Below are 14,392 nucleotides of genomic sequence, written 5' to 3'. Positions count from 1 at the left end.
ATGGGGTTGCTGGGTCAAAGGATAAATTGGCCTCGTTTTTGCATTCCCATGGCAATGTAGGAAGCTTCCTCACAGCCTCGCCAGCAGGACGTATTGTCCAGATCTGGGATTTGCAGAATGCTTCATAGGGGTGTTGATTCCATCCTGCTTTCTTCAAGTGGGATTACTTTCTATTTTATATCTCAGCTTGTGGGATCTTTGTTCCCTGACAAGGGATCAAACTGTAGCCCCTGGCAGGGAAAGTGCCAAGTCTTAACCCCTGGACCTCCAGGGAATTCCCTTTCTGTTTTAATTTTAAGTTTTATCTTTTTTTATGTGTGGTAAGAACATGAGATCTACCCTCTGAACAGATTTTGAAGTGTACAATACAGTGTCATCAACCACAGGCACAGACTTGTACAATGGATCTCTAGCACTTATTCATCTCATGCAATTCATACTTTGCACCTATTGAACAGCAACCCCCCATTTCCCTCTTCCCTCTGCCCCTGGCCACCACCTTTCTGCTTTCTGCTTCTATGAGCTTGACTGTTTTAGATACCTCGTGTAGACTGAAGGCTTCCCAGGTGGTGCTAACGGTAAAGAAGCCACCTGCCAATGCAGGAGATGTAAAGAGACGTGGGTTTGATCCCTCGGTCAGGAAGATCCCCTGGAGGAAGGCATGGCAACCCACTCCAGTATTCTTGCCTGGAGAATCCCCATGGACAGAGGAGCCTGGCAGGCTACAATCCATGGGGTCCCAAAGAGTCACACATGGTGGAAATGATTCAGCACACATACACACACACACAACCTTACTACATACCTATGGTATACTCAATTTCTCGCCTCCCCAAATGACTACTTCACAGCTTCTCTGTTCCCAGACTTTCTATAATCCCTCTTCACTGATGATCTTGCCTCTGATTTACTGAGAAAATAAAAGTAACCAGAATCCAATTTCCTCATTCTTCATCACATCTCTCATGCCCTAACATCCAAACCTGTATCATCCACCGATCAAAGTCTAGGTCCTACACTTTTGCTCTGGATCCTGTCCCCTTCCACCTTCCCAGAGTCTTGGCTCTTGCAATAAACCCCTTTCTTCTCTCTGACATCTATGCCTCGCTTGCCACTGGATCACTTCCGTCAGCCTGCAGACACGCCTCACTGTCATCCTTCTTTTTAAAAATTTAAAAAGAAATAAATCTCTTGACTCTTCCTTCCCATTTAGTAACAGCCACTCTGCATCTTAGCTGTCCTTCACACTACAGTTTCTCCTTTTATCATCTTTCATAACTATCTTCAGTTCCTCACCTCCCATCTCTTCACCACCTGTTCCAATCAAACATCGTCCTTTCTACTCCACTGACACTGGTCTTGCCAAGATAACAGAGATCTCCATGTTGTCAAGTCACGTTGCCACATCTGTGTCCTTGTCTTGCTCTGCCTTTCAGTAGCATTCAACATACTTGATCAATTTCTCCTCCTTGACACATTTTCTGTGTCAGCTTTCATGATACCTTCATTTCAGGTGGTTCCTTGTCTCCCTGGCTACAGTCTCCTTTGCTAGATCCTCCTCTCCTCTCAGTGTTAGTATGTTCTAGAGTTCACTCATGAGACCTCTTTTCTTCCCCAAGTCTAATCTCTCCATGAATCATCTCATTATTCTGCGATGAATTTAAGGGCCACCTTCAGTCCTTGGGATTCAATGACTTAAAAATTCATATATCCATCCTGACCTCTCCTCCAAACTCCTAACTCTGACTTAGATACTTGTTTGACTTCAAGAGGCATTTCAAACGTAACATGTCCAAAACAGAACCCTCAGGATCCCCCTTCAAACAGTCTCCTCTGCAAGTCTTCTCCGTGGCCTTAAATGGCTCTGTTCATCCAGTTGCCCAAGCCAAAACCCCAAGTCCTCCTCCATTTCTCTTTCCCTACCCTCTCCTCCCTGCCCTACTGTCCAGTCCACCAGCAAGACCCAGTGATGCTCCCCAAAAATACTTCCCCAGTCCACCTACTGGCTTTTGTCTCCATTGCTACCATTCTAGTCCCTAAGCCATCATCTTGCCATTTACCACTGCAGTAGCCTCCTGTCTGGCTTCCTGCCAACCATTCACTCTCCATCCAGCCATCAAGACCACTTTTAACAGTGTAAACCAGAGCATATCACTGTCCTGGCTAAAAAATACCCTCCAGTGGTTCTGCATTGCACTTGGAATAAAACCCCAGCCTCACCCAAGTCTGCAAAGCCTTCTGTAGCCGGAACCCCATCCATCTCGCCAACCTCGTCACTCTTCTGGCTTGCCTCTAGCCACGTGGCACTTTTTCTGTTGCTCAAACCCTCACTCCATCAGCTTCATGTGACATCATGTGATGAAGTAGTCACACATCAGTCACATGAAGGCCTTTTAGAGGTTGTTTCCCCTTCTTAGAAAGCTTACTCCCTCCACGTCATGTCCAGCTCTTTGCAGGGTTAAGCAATGCATGCATTGCACAAGGGCCCCCAGGTGAGAAAGCGGGGCGTGTTGTTGTTGTTTAGTTGCTAAGTCTTGTCTAACTCTTTCCTGACTCTATGGACCGTAGCCCACCAGGTTCCCCTGTCTGTGGGATTTCCAGGCAACAATACTGGAGTGAGTTGCCATTTCCTTCTCCAGAGGATCTTCCCAACCCAGGGATCAAACCCGTGTCTGCTGTATCGGCAGGCGGATTCTTTATCACTGAGCCACCAGGGAAGCTCTTACTCCCTCCAACCCCACTCTATTTTATTTTGTTCATAGCACTAATCCCACGTTGGCATTTCCTTGGTTTTTGTTGTTTAGTTTGTGTGTGTGTGTGTGTGTGTGTCTTACCTAGAGTAAAATCTTCCTGAAAGTATGGGTCACACTGTCTTGTTCTCTGCTGAACTCCCAGTACCTATAACAGCTTCTGGCCCATAACAGGTGTTTAGAAAATGTTTGTTGAAGGGATGAATGAATCTGAGCATTCCTTGCGATTGGTACAGCTCCTGACATGGATATACTAAGCTCACGTATTTGCTGAATTAATGGACAGGTTGCTCCAACTCTGTGTGTGAGCTTCTTGAAAACAGAAGCCCTATTTCCTTTCTTTCTTCCCCAGCTCCTGGCATGATGCTAGGGACTTCCAGGTGCTGGGTAAATATGCTTACTTGATTGATTGTTCTTCATAAAGGGAAAGCCAAACTATTAAGCTGCCTACCTAATAGACCAGTTCTCTGAGAATCAGCATGTGACACAAGAGGAAAGTCATAAGAATAGGGCTGAATCAAGTAGAAAGCTCCAGGGGTGGGTCAGCCACTGTTGGCTGGAATTGAGGTAAAAGGAGTGTCTGCACCTTGTAGATTTCCCATCCGAATTCTAGCCACGACACTACACTTGTTTCTGGTGAATATGTTACAGGATGCAGCCTACATCCTGGTGATGGTGGACCCCGATGCCCCCAGCAGGTCTTCTCCCAAAGCTCGATTCTGGAGACATTGGCTGGTGTCAGATATCAAGGTAAGCAGTGCCAGAAGGCACTTTCAGACTCAGCGGGCACTGGGGCCAAAAGATGGTCATTCTCAGCTCTCACTTGGGTTCTCAGCTCTCATTTGGGAGGGTCAGGGACCCTGCTGAGCCAGGACTTCTGTGTCAGGTCGCCCCCAGCACCCAGCTGTCACAGCCTTGCACACGTTTTCTAATAATTTCAGAAAATATCCCCGGATCAGTGATACATAGGTAAGCAGGTTCTCGGGATAAGTAGGGGTGGAGCCCCAGTTTGTACTGTTTTCCTGCTTTCTGTATTGTAAGGACTCCCACTGTCACCAGTTTCAAGTTACAGTGATTTCATAACTGAATCGCAAATTTTCTGAAACTGTAGCAATGGCTTCAGCACACCACTGCCAGGGGCCTGGGTTTAGGGGGGCACCAGGTGATTCTATGTGGTCCTCCTGGCAGGGGACTCCTGCAGGATCTGCTCCTGACGGGCCAAGGGGCATGGAGGGGGCCTGGTGATCCATTTCTTTTTCTTCATACGGAAACAAATGACCTTCCCTTATTTTCCCTTTTGTCATCAGCCATAATTAGAAAGGTGCTTGGCTCCGCCTTTCCAGAGTTGGTCTGAGGAACACAAATCCGGTGGCTTGTTAAAGGGGCATTAGATGAAAAAACCAAAACCAGAAAGGCTCTATTTCCAGGCAAGTTTTGGAGACTCTGGGTTAAACTGCATTAATCCCATTCCTCACTGAAGGGCTTTTTAGAGCTTTTAATATCCTAGTATGCGTTATATAACATGCATCTATTTTCCCATCTCACTTGACTGTTGAATCTTTTGTTCACAAGCACGTGGCAATGCACTAGGGGAAAATCCACACTATCATCAGACATCCATGTATTTCTGCCTGGAAAGCCTGCCGATGGCGTTTGCATCACGTGTGCAAAGGCATCAGCCTCGTAAGATGGTGGGAACCCAGACCTAGAAAGACTAAGTCTGGATCCAGCCTGGTTCCCAACTCAGTGATCTCCTCCATGTCGTGGAGACCCTCAACGGCATTTCATCTTTATCCGTAAGATGGGAACCATGTTAACTCTTCTGTAGAGTTGTCATGATCCTCCAATGAGAGCGTGTACTAAGAGCAGTCTCTAAAACACAGCACTTACCACAAATATAGGGACTTCGTATTTTTCCTTCTAGAGCTGTGGGGCAGAGGGAGGGGTATCTGTCTGAACTAGCTGTTGACTCTCCTGGTCAAGGCAGGGCTTTTATAACCGCTGGAGTGGGGAGGTGGTGGGAGGGTTACCCTGGCAACCAACCTCCGCCCAGTGACCACAGATCCTTCGCAGGATGCTCAGGGGGACAGCCAGTTCTCAGGGGCAGCCCCAGTGACAATCTAGGTAGTGGCTCCCTCCAGGGAGACTTGCAACAGTGGCTTCCAGAACAGAACACAAGCAGGGCTGAAGAAGGAGGGCAGAAGCAGTGCTCCCACACCCTCCCCTGGCCAAACCCTGCTCTCCAAGAACCTTGGAAACACCATAAACCTGTGAAAGGGAAGAGCAAGGGGAGATTCCTGCCATCAGGGGAGGGAGGGAAGCTGAGAGCACGAAAGGGAAAGATACTGGATCCTGCCGCAAACTAGAGCAGAGGCTTTGTGTACTCAGGACTCCCCAGCAGCCACGAGGGGGTGAAACTCTCAAGAAAAGACCATCACACTGGTCATCATATTTACAGTCTGCGCCCCACGCATAGGGCTGCCTGTAAGAAGGTTCTGTGGGCAACTCTGAGGCCCGATTTCAGAAGCTGGAATGTAACAGAATGTGATAATGCATGCATGTTCAGTCGTATCCAACTCTTTGCGACCCCATGGACTATAGTCCTCCAGTCTCCTCTCTCCATGGGATTCTCCAGGCAAGAATACTGGAGTGGGTTGCCATGTCCTCTTCCAGGGTATCTTCCTAACCCAGGGATCAAACCCATGTCTCCTGCATCTCCTGCGTTGGTTCTTTATCCACTAAACCACATTTCAGAGTAGAAGGCTCCTTAGGGTCATGAGGTTGCCTCTTTTCCAAGCCTGAAGTCTCCTCCTGCCCACTCCTCTCCCCCAGTACAGGACAGGACAGTTTTTTCACACCAGCCTTGTGGTGCAAATGTGGTTTCAGCCCTTACAGCCCAGCTTAGAAGCAGAACAGGTGGCAGGTGGCAGCTGGCCGGCGGGACCGCTAAGCCATAGACTTACCAGGGCCACCTGCCCGGGTACAGCCCTCAGCCCTCTCTCTCGGGCTGGAGGAAGCTTGGGTTTCCGCTGCATTGTCACCCACTTGCCCAGATGCAAGGGTCCAGCAGGAAGCAGCAGCTCTCCCCAGTTATGTCCACTCAGCCTGACCACCGGCCCCCGTGTTCCGCCAGCTGCACAGCTGGTATAAAAACCAGACTGGGGTAGGTCTCAGGCCGTGGATCTCAGCCAAAAGAAAAGAGGGCGCTGATCAAACTCAGAAGCACTTCCTGTGTGTTCCGCTACAGCTGAGTCGGTCCCCAACATTAAAGCACATTTAGATCAGCTAGCAAGCTTGTTAAAATGCAGATTCCTGGGCACCCCTTGGGTCAGGAGGGAACAGGACATCCACACTCCACAGGCATCCAGGAGGGGTTTAGCAGCTGGAAGGAAGACTGCAGAGCTCAGTGTCAGAATGCCCAGGTCCTTGTTAATATCACCCATTTGTGCAGCAATTTGCAAGTGAAAAGCTCTTTTAGAACTTCCTATTTGTTCAGTTCCTGGGTCAGGAAGATCCCCTGGAGGAGGAAATGCCAACCCACTCTGGTATTCTTGCCTGGAAAATCCCATGAACAGAGGAGCCTGTTGGACTACAGTCCATGGGGTCAAAAGCGTCAGATATGACTGAGCGACTAACACTTTCACTACTGTTTTTCTCCATTGATCCTTTCAATCACTTTGTGAACCAGACATTGTCCCCATTTTACAGATGGGGAAACAAAGGCTGCAGAGAGGAAATGATTCCAGTCTCTCAGCTATGAGTGGTAGAGATGGGTCTTCAATCCTGGTACCTCAGCTCCAAACCACCATCCCACATCTCTTGCATCAACTCGACTGTGGCCAAAGGCGTGTCACCATGGCCTCCCTGTATAATGGGAAACAATCTCTGTGGTTCCCTTGTCATCCTGGGGCCCTGTTTCTGGTTACGTTTTACAAGTGGATGCTTCCAGGGACCTTCCTGAGGGAATGCTGTCTTGGTAAATAAAACACTCCTGATAAGGATCTTGAACCCCATAAAGTAAACCCTACGTCTTATCATAACCCTCAGTAACAAGTGGCATCAGCAATAAGGCATGCCAAAAAGTCACTGCAGATACAGAAAGACAGTAGCTCTGTGATTCACAATGACCACAGAGGCAAACTTGGTGGCACCTAGGCTGGCCTCATTAATAGGGCATGAGTGTGTTCCAAGTCACTTCAGTCATGTCTGACTCTTTGTGACCCTGTGGACTGTAGCTTGCCAAGCTCCTGTGTCCATGGAATTCGCCTAGCAAGAACACTGGAGCGGGTTGCCATGCCCTCCTCCAGCGGATCCTCCTGACCCAGGCTGCGTCTCTTATGTCTCCTGCATTGGCAGGCAAGTTCTTTACCACTAGCGCCTCCTGTGGGACTCAGACCTAATTAGGTGGTGGGCTGCACCATGGCCATGGGAGCCCCTCAGGAGAGATAATTTTTTGGACTGTCTGTCCAGGTTGAAACAAGATATAAACCACTTCTTAGGAATACGTGAAATATCAGCAGCCCCTCCAATGAGAGGCTGGTGGGATCTGGGACAGAGTAGGATAAAGCTTCAGTCCTTAAAGAAAAACTAGGAGCTAGAGAGAAGTCCATCAGAAAGGACTAGGCATTCACGGTACTCTTTGTTCATTCAACGCATATGGATTGGCCATTATTTGCTATGTCCTAGGGTTTCAGGGCGAGAAATCTGGAGCCAGACTTGTGGTTTGAATTTGAATCCACAAGTGTTAGCTTTGTGATTTTTGTGTGGAGGCTGTGGTGCAGGGAGGCACATGTTCTTCAACCTGTGTTTTTACTTGCTCTCTTATAAACTGGGGATCCTGAATGTTCCTACCTCACACTGTTGTTTGTTGCTGTTGTTTAGCCACTAAGTCGTGTCTGACTCTTTTGCGACCCCATGGACTGTAGCCCACGAGGCTCCTCTGTCCATAGGATTTCCTAGACAAGAATACTGGAGTGGGTTGCCATTTCCTTCTCCAGAGGATCTTCTCAACCCAGGGACGGGATCCACATCTCCTGCTTTGACAGGCAGATTCTTTACCCCTGAGCCACCAGGGAAGCCCCCACATTGTAAACGACAGGTTTACTTACTTAAGGGTGCTTAGAACAGGACCCAGAACTCTGTATAATATGTTGCTGTGAGGTTATCATGATTGCTCCAAGTCAGGCCCTATACTAGCCCCGGGGTTGCAAACGCAAACAAAACAGGGGGCCTCCCTGTTATCAGAGGGTTTCTACTCTAAAGAGACAGAGAAAGGAGGCTGCAGTGGGGTTACCAGGGCCTCCAGAAGTTGGCTGGGTTCAGAACTCCCTATACCTGTGGGTTCCCATTTGCTCAGGGATAACACTAGACTTTAGTCCCCAAACCTGGCCAGACCTGGGCAGGCAGGGACTGATACATAAATTGTACTGTCTTTCTGAGTCCCCTGTTTGAAAAACCTCTCATTGAGTGAAAAATATTTCCAACAGACTGTTGATACATAACATCCTTTCTCTTCCACAGTGCTACATCCCTAGCTTTTCCTTTAAGATGCTTTTAGTTTTAACTCAATCTAATTAATAATCTTTGTGCTCAAGCCTAATTAAGGTATTAATTAATTTGCATCATTCATTTCAAAAAGAAATGCTTATTGGTGGATCATCTTCTATTTGTCTCCGAAATTAGTGCTCAGGGCTTTTCAGGCAGATACTTTCATTAGGTTTATTTTTATTGTTAATGGGAATATTGAACACAGGGAGATGGTATGTTAATACTTTCCACAAAGACTATCATGACTGGTGACAAAGAACACAAGAACAATTAAGGAGGCAAGGGTGCCTTTCTTCTTCCAAAAGAGAAAATCTTCCTAGAAACTGTCAATGATTCTAAAATTTGTCCTGAAAATCTTTTTTGTTTTAAGAAAGAAAAGGAAATGGCAAGTTCATGTTTCCCTTTCATTCAGTGCCCTCAACCTTTGGCAGCTGTAAGTGCAAGCAATTCTGGGCTGAATTGAAAGGACTTTAAGGGTTCATTATTCTGTCTACATTTCTATAGAATCGAATTTTTCCATAATGAGAGATCCTTTTTTTTTTTTTTTTAAGGACCTCTTAGTGTGTTTGGTGAATAAGATAAATGGGAAACCCAACAAACAGAGCTGGGATCATAGATAGCCCCTTGCTTTCCAATTAGGTGCTTAGCATGTGTCAGGACTCCTCTGTTGGAATTATTGGTCCAGCTCCTGAGAAATCTCAGGCAAGTTACTTGACCTCTCTGATACTGTGGCTTCTTGTCTGTAAAGCTGAGACAAATCCTTCCTCTTCAGGATAGAGACAGGAAAAGGAAAATTACATATGCAAAGAGGTGAAGCCTCCCTAGAGAAAGGCACTATATAAAGCGGCAGATTCATCTTTGTTCCTAATCAATTGAGCAGTAGATTCTGTAAAAAGTTTAATATATGTATAATTATATAATCTAATTTTCTATACGCTCAGAAACCAGCTAATGGTAATAAAAAGAAGAATAAATGATCTCTATCGGGCCCTCAAGTTCAGGTGAAGAGGTCAAACCAAGAAAATAGGATTCATTCATTGTTTCTTTATTTAGACCTGTATTTTTAGTTCTGTTGCTACTATTTGTGCACTTGTCCATGTATGCTTTGCCCTGCCCCATGAGGGTCCATTTTAAGTAATAAATACCTGCAAAGCTTGGCTTATGCTCCCTAAGAGCATGTCGGTTTGGATCTAGGAGCCCTAAAGAGCATTTGGTGATGCGGACAATGCAGAGGCCCTGGTTATAAACCAGATGTGTACATGGCCACCATGAGGGAGGCAAGAAAGAGCCTGCACTTTGGGGTCAGATGAATTGGGGGAGGCTCCATGCACTGCCACTTCTAGTTGGGAATCTCTGAGCTTCAGTTTCTCTGTCCTTAAAATGGGCATGACAATAATATCTATTTCCCAGTGTTTGATGAGTTTAAGTTTCATAACATAGAACAGAAGAGTAGGACCTCCATCAATGTGACTCTCTCCCCCACCACTCCCAACTTCGAGATCTGACCACAGCTGCTACTTATGATGTAGCAACTTCCCTTAGGCTGTTGGGCTCCTGTTTTGCAAAGTAAGAATTCTAGGCAACACCCCAACACAGAAACCATGTGGTAAAAGCAGCTCATCCTTTCACCTCTCAGTCTAGATGGGTCCAGGCCCAGCCTGGAGGTACCAAACTGACCCAAGCCTGCTTTGGTGGAGGAAGTAATTGAGGGGAAGGATGTCTGTCCCATCATTCGTGTGCACTAAGTTGCTTCAGTCGTGTCCAACTCTTTGCGACCCCATGGACTGTAGCCCACCAGGCTCCTCTGTCCATGGAACCCTCTAGGCAAGCATACTGGAATGGGTTGCCATGCCCTCCTCCAGCAGATCTTCCTGACTCAGGGATTGAACCCGTGTCTCTTATGTCTCCTGCATCAGCAGATGGGTTCTTTACCACTAGTACCACCTGGAAAGCCCGTCTGGTCATTCAGCCTCTGGGAATTGCCCTGTGACCCTCCTGGACCAGACCAGGGGCTCCTGGAGTCATCACAGACCACAGCCTGCATACGGGCCTTGGCTGCAAGCATCAGTCAGGGCTACAATGTGCCTCCCACGGGCAGGGCTACACTTCATTCCCAATACTTCCTACTTTCTATTTATTATTTTTTGTGCCTTGCAGCATGCAAGATCTTAGTTCCCCCACCAGGGATCATACCTGTGCCCCCTGCATTGCGAGGACAGTCTTAGCCACTGGACCACCAGAGAAGTTCCCCCACTTTTATTTTTAACATGTCCCAGCACCCTTCACCGTTTCCTTATCGTTCACCATCCCCACTTGGCTGTCATTGTCCCACCACAGGGACGCCTCGCTTCCCATTCAAAATAATTTAAATAAACTGTTGCTACAAAGTGGAATATTATCTTCTGATGAATGTTTTTAAAGCCCTTAAGGTTTTCATGGTAATTTGCGGTGTAAAATTATTTGGAGATAAGAGCCAAATTAACTCTCGGATGCCGAGGTCGCTGTGTCCTGTTATCCATGTGAGCACTGTTTAAATATAATCAGCCCTCAGACTAATGCAGCATAATTGTTCATTTGAAATAGCTTTTTTTACTCCATTCAATGAGTCATTAAAATATTCAAGGGATAATGCAGTGAATTGGAAATGAATTTATCATATTATCCCATACATACTGTAGTGCTTCAGGTAACTAAGGAGAAAGGGGGAGAGGGAGGGAGAGAGAACGTGGATACAATGTGCACAGGCAGGAAGGGGGCCAGGATACGCGGGGATATGGGAAACAAAGCTTTTGGGGTGCTTTATGGCAAGTGTGTATAGAGAGGCTGACCAGGAGGGGTGGCAAAAAAGGGAAACGCTGTCCTTTGAAGAGCTCACTGACTCTCTCTCTCTCTGCACTCTGAGAATCTGTGCTCCACCACAGCTCCGCTGTTAACTTATTTTTATCAAATATGTTTATATCAGAAAGTCGTTATGGAAACCAATTCTGCCATCCAGGAGAATTCCTGGATCAGGCAGAAAACTCTTTCTTTCTCTCTCTTTCTCTCCTTTTCTCTCTGTCTCTCTCTCTCTCTCTCTCTCATACACACACACACACACCACTCGCGCACGCACACACATTTATAGACACCCCAAAGGGAACAGCAGTCTTGCTCACCCAATTCTGAACTCAGCTCTGACACAGTCAGAGGGTGGCACCCTGGCTCCCCTTCGTGGGCAGAGCTGTAAAGTGGCTGAGACTGAGACCAGCTGTCCAACCTCACCCCTTGCCCTGACCTTGGGAACCTGGGCTGTGGCTTTAATTCCTCATGGTCCCCCAGACCCAGAACCCCCACCCCAAGCACATGCACTAAGGAGAGACAAGAGGGCGCCGGTGGCAATGTATTTGACGGGGCAGTTCTTCCTCAACCAAGGGAAGGTCCCATGGGTGTGTGTGGCTTGTACTGCACCTGGAATACCATCTTCTGTTCTGGTCACAGCATTTCAAGAAAGACAATGAGCAGCACATGAGCAAAGCAGCCACAGGGACAAGGCTGTGCAGAAACCAGGAAAGCAGGGCTGGCTGGCCTGCCAGAACCCCCAAGGGCAGCCATGAGGACTGACTTTAAGAAGTCTTCAAAGATTTCTTTTAAAATTGGAAAAACTCTATTTGGAAAACAACAGGGAGGCCTACTCTCCTCTTCTGGGGAGAATTAGAACCAGTGGGTAAAATTTACATGGACGTCAGTTTGGGCGCCATGTAAGAAAACACTTCCTAAGAATTTGAACTGCTTAAGAACTGAGCACATACTCCACAGAGGAGGGAGTACTTAGCACGGAAGGTACTTATTCACCAGTGACTCAGGAATGGTCCCCAGCACAGGAGGTAGACCAGATGATCGGTTAGATATACCCTTTGATATCCATAGTGTTTCTACCTGCCATATTTCCCTTCCTGGCTAAAGATACTCTTCTTAGAGCTTATACCCTTATATTAACAATGACAATAATAATTTTAAAAGGAAGAATAAATGGAAAGAGAAAAAAGAAAGAGAAGAGGAAGAATGAAAAGAAACAAAACATTTATACATTAGCATGTTGTGCTGGGCACTGTGCTTCATGAATTTCTCATCTCATCCTCACAAAAGCCCCAGATGAAGGTAATCTAAACCAGAAAATTAAGATCTAGAGGGGTTAAGCAGTTGTCCAAGATCTAGCTGGTGAGCAACTGATTGGGATTTGAACCCAGAGCAGGCATGTATAATCATGATGCCACAGTAGGTCTCCAGAGTTTAGGTAGATTCTACCCCTTGCTACCCATGCCCAACAAAGGTCCGTATAATCAAAGATATGGTTTTTCCAGTAATCATGTATGCATGTGAGCGTTGGACCATAAAGAAGACTGAGTGCTGAAGAACTGATGTGTTAGAATTGTGGTGCTGGAGAAGACTTTTGAGAGCCCCTTAGACAGCAAGGAAATCAAACCAGTCAACCCTAAAGGAAATCAACCCTAAATATTCCTTGGAAGGACTGATGCTGAAGCTGAAGCTCCAATACTTTGGCCACCTGATGCGAAGAGCCAACTCATTGGATAAGATTCTGATGCTGGGAAAGATTGAGGGCAGGAAGAGAAGGGTGTGACAGAGGATGAGATGGTTAGATAGCATCACTGACTCAATGGATATGAATTTTGAACAAACTCCAGGAGATAATGAAGGACAGGGGAGCCTGGTGTGCTGCAGTTCATGTGGTTGCAAACAGTCGGATACAACTTAACAACTGACTGAAGTGACCCAAGCCTGGATTCTGTGACAGCTTTTGTCAGGACCAGGTGTGGCGGCTGAGAGGAAGTGGTGCTGGTATGAAGGGTGCAATTTGAGCTTCCTGGCCTCCTGCCCTTTACCTCCATTCTTGGCCATGCCCACCTCAACCATAGTGCAGCCCTGACCTGGGCCTTAGAGCAGGGGCCTGGGAGACAGCTTCTCCAACTTACTGTGAGCAAATGATTCCCCACCCTGAGTCTATTTCCTCAACTGTAAAAGAGGACATTAGCAAAACTTTAAAAAAAACAAAAAGGAATTTTATAAGCCACATAGTTGTTGTTTAGTTACTAAGTCATGTCCAACTCTTTTACAACCCCCTGGACTCTAGCCCACCAGTCTCCTCTGTCCATGGGATTTCCTAGGCAAGAATACTGGGTGGGCAGCCATTTCCTTCTCCAGGGGATCTTCCTGACCCAGGGATCAAACCCACATCTCCTGTATTGCAGGTGGATTCTTTACCATTGAGCCACCTGGGAAGCCCAAGACACATAGGCATGTATGAAAAAAAAATCATTAAAAAAAAATAAGATGAATACACTGGCATCAAACCACAAGAATGTTGTTGTGAAGACATAATGAGATAAAATGTGTAAAGTACCCAGCACCCAGCATTAGATGCTACCTATTTGCTATTTCGCTACTCCTTCCATCTACTATCTCCCTAACTCCTCTACTGGAAGCTTAGACAATTGAGCCTTTGATGGTAAGGAGCTTACATCACTTCCAAGAGGCAGGTCAGAGCCTGCCAGGAGAATGAGCTGCTCTCATGGTTACCACTTAAAAGACCCTAAGGGAAAAAGCCACCACAGACATAGGACTTAATCAGGAGGTGTTGGGACCAACTCTTTAACCTGGCCTGTGCTCAGCACTGCAGCTATTAAAAAATAATAATGTAAGACCTACAGAAGATAGATAGATAATTTGATGAATTTAACATTGTGATGAATTTAAACATTGGATGAATTTAAAATGTGTTTTTTCTGTTCCCCAATTGGAAAGACAGGGCTAATGTGTAGGAAACAGAGAGTAGAACTCATGGGATATTAGCATCAACTCTAACTGGGCCCTTTAGATTCAGATGGCTTTGAGAGTTCAGATCGCTCTCCCCTCTGCAGTGAGGTAACGCCTCCTCCTTCAAGGCTCAGCTCAAATGTCACCTCCACTGAAAGGCTCTCTCTGAGGCCTCCAGACTGAGTTAGTCAGTCCTGCCCTGAACTCCTACTACACTGAGTCAAACCTCTGTTAGTGTCTTTATCACATGGTTTGTTATTATTTATGAGTCTCTTTTCTCTGTT

At 46.5% G+C, this 14,392-nt stretch overlaps 1 protein-coding gene across 6 annotated transcripts in view; it reads left to right on the top strand.

Annotated features, from left to right (window-relative positions):
• PEBP4 (phosphatidylethanolamine binding protein 4) overlaps positions 1-14,392 on the top strand; it is a 225,908-nt gene that overhangs the window by 107,276 nt on the left and 104,240 nt on the right. For 5 of the 6 annotated variants that reach the window (XM_061427003.1, XM_061427004.1, XM_061427008.1 and 2 more), the window contains exon 4: positions 3,402-3,500. The exons of the other annotated variant lie outside the window; for it this stretch is intronic. In XM_061427003.1, the coding sequence (XP_061282987.1) occupies positions 3,402-3,500 (99 nt within the window). The remainder of the gene's footprint in view (positions 1-3,401; positions 3,501-14,392) is intronic. 6 annotated transcript variants of the gene reach the window in all.

This window comes from Bos javanicus, chromosome 8 (genome assembly GCF_032452875.1).
Source record: "Bos javanicus breed banteng chromosome 8, ARS-OSU_banteng_1.0, whole genome shotgun sequence".
NCBI lineage: Eukaryota > Metazoa > Chordata > Mammalia > Artiodactyla > Bovidae > Bos > Bos javanicus.
The sequence above is the reverse complement of the archived record's forward strand: the minus strand, read 5'-3'. Positions and strand labels throughout refer to the sequence as shown.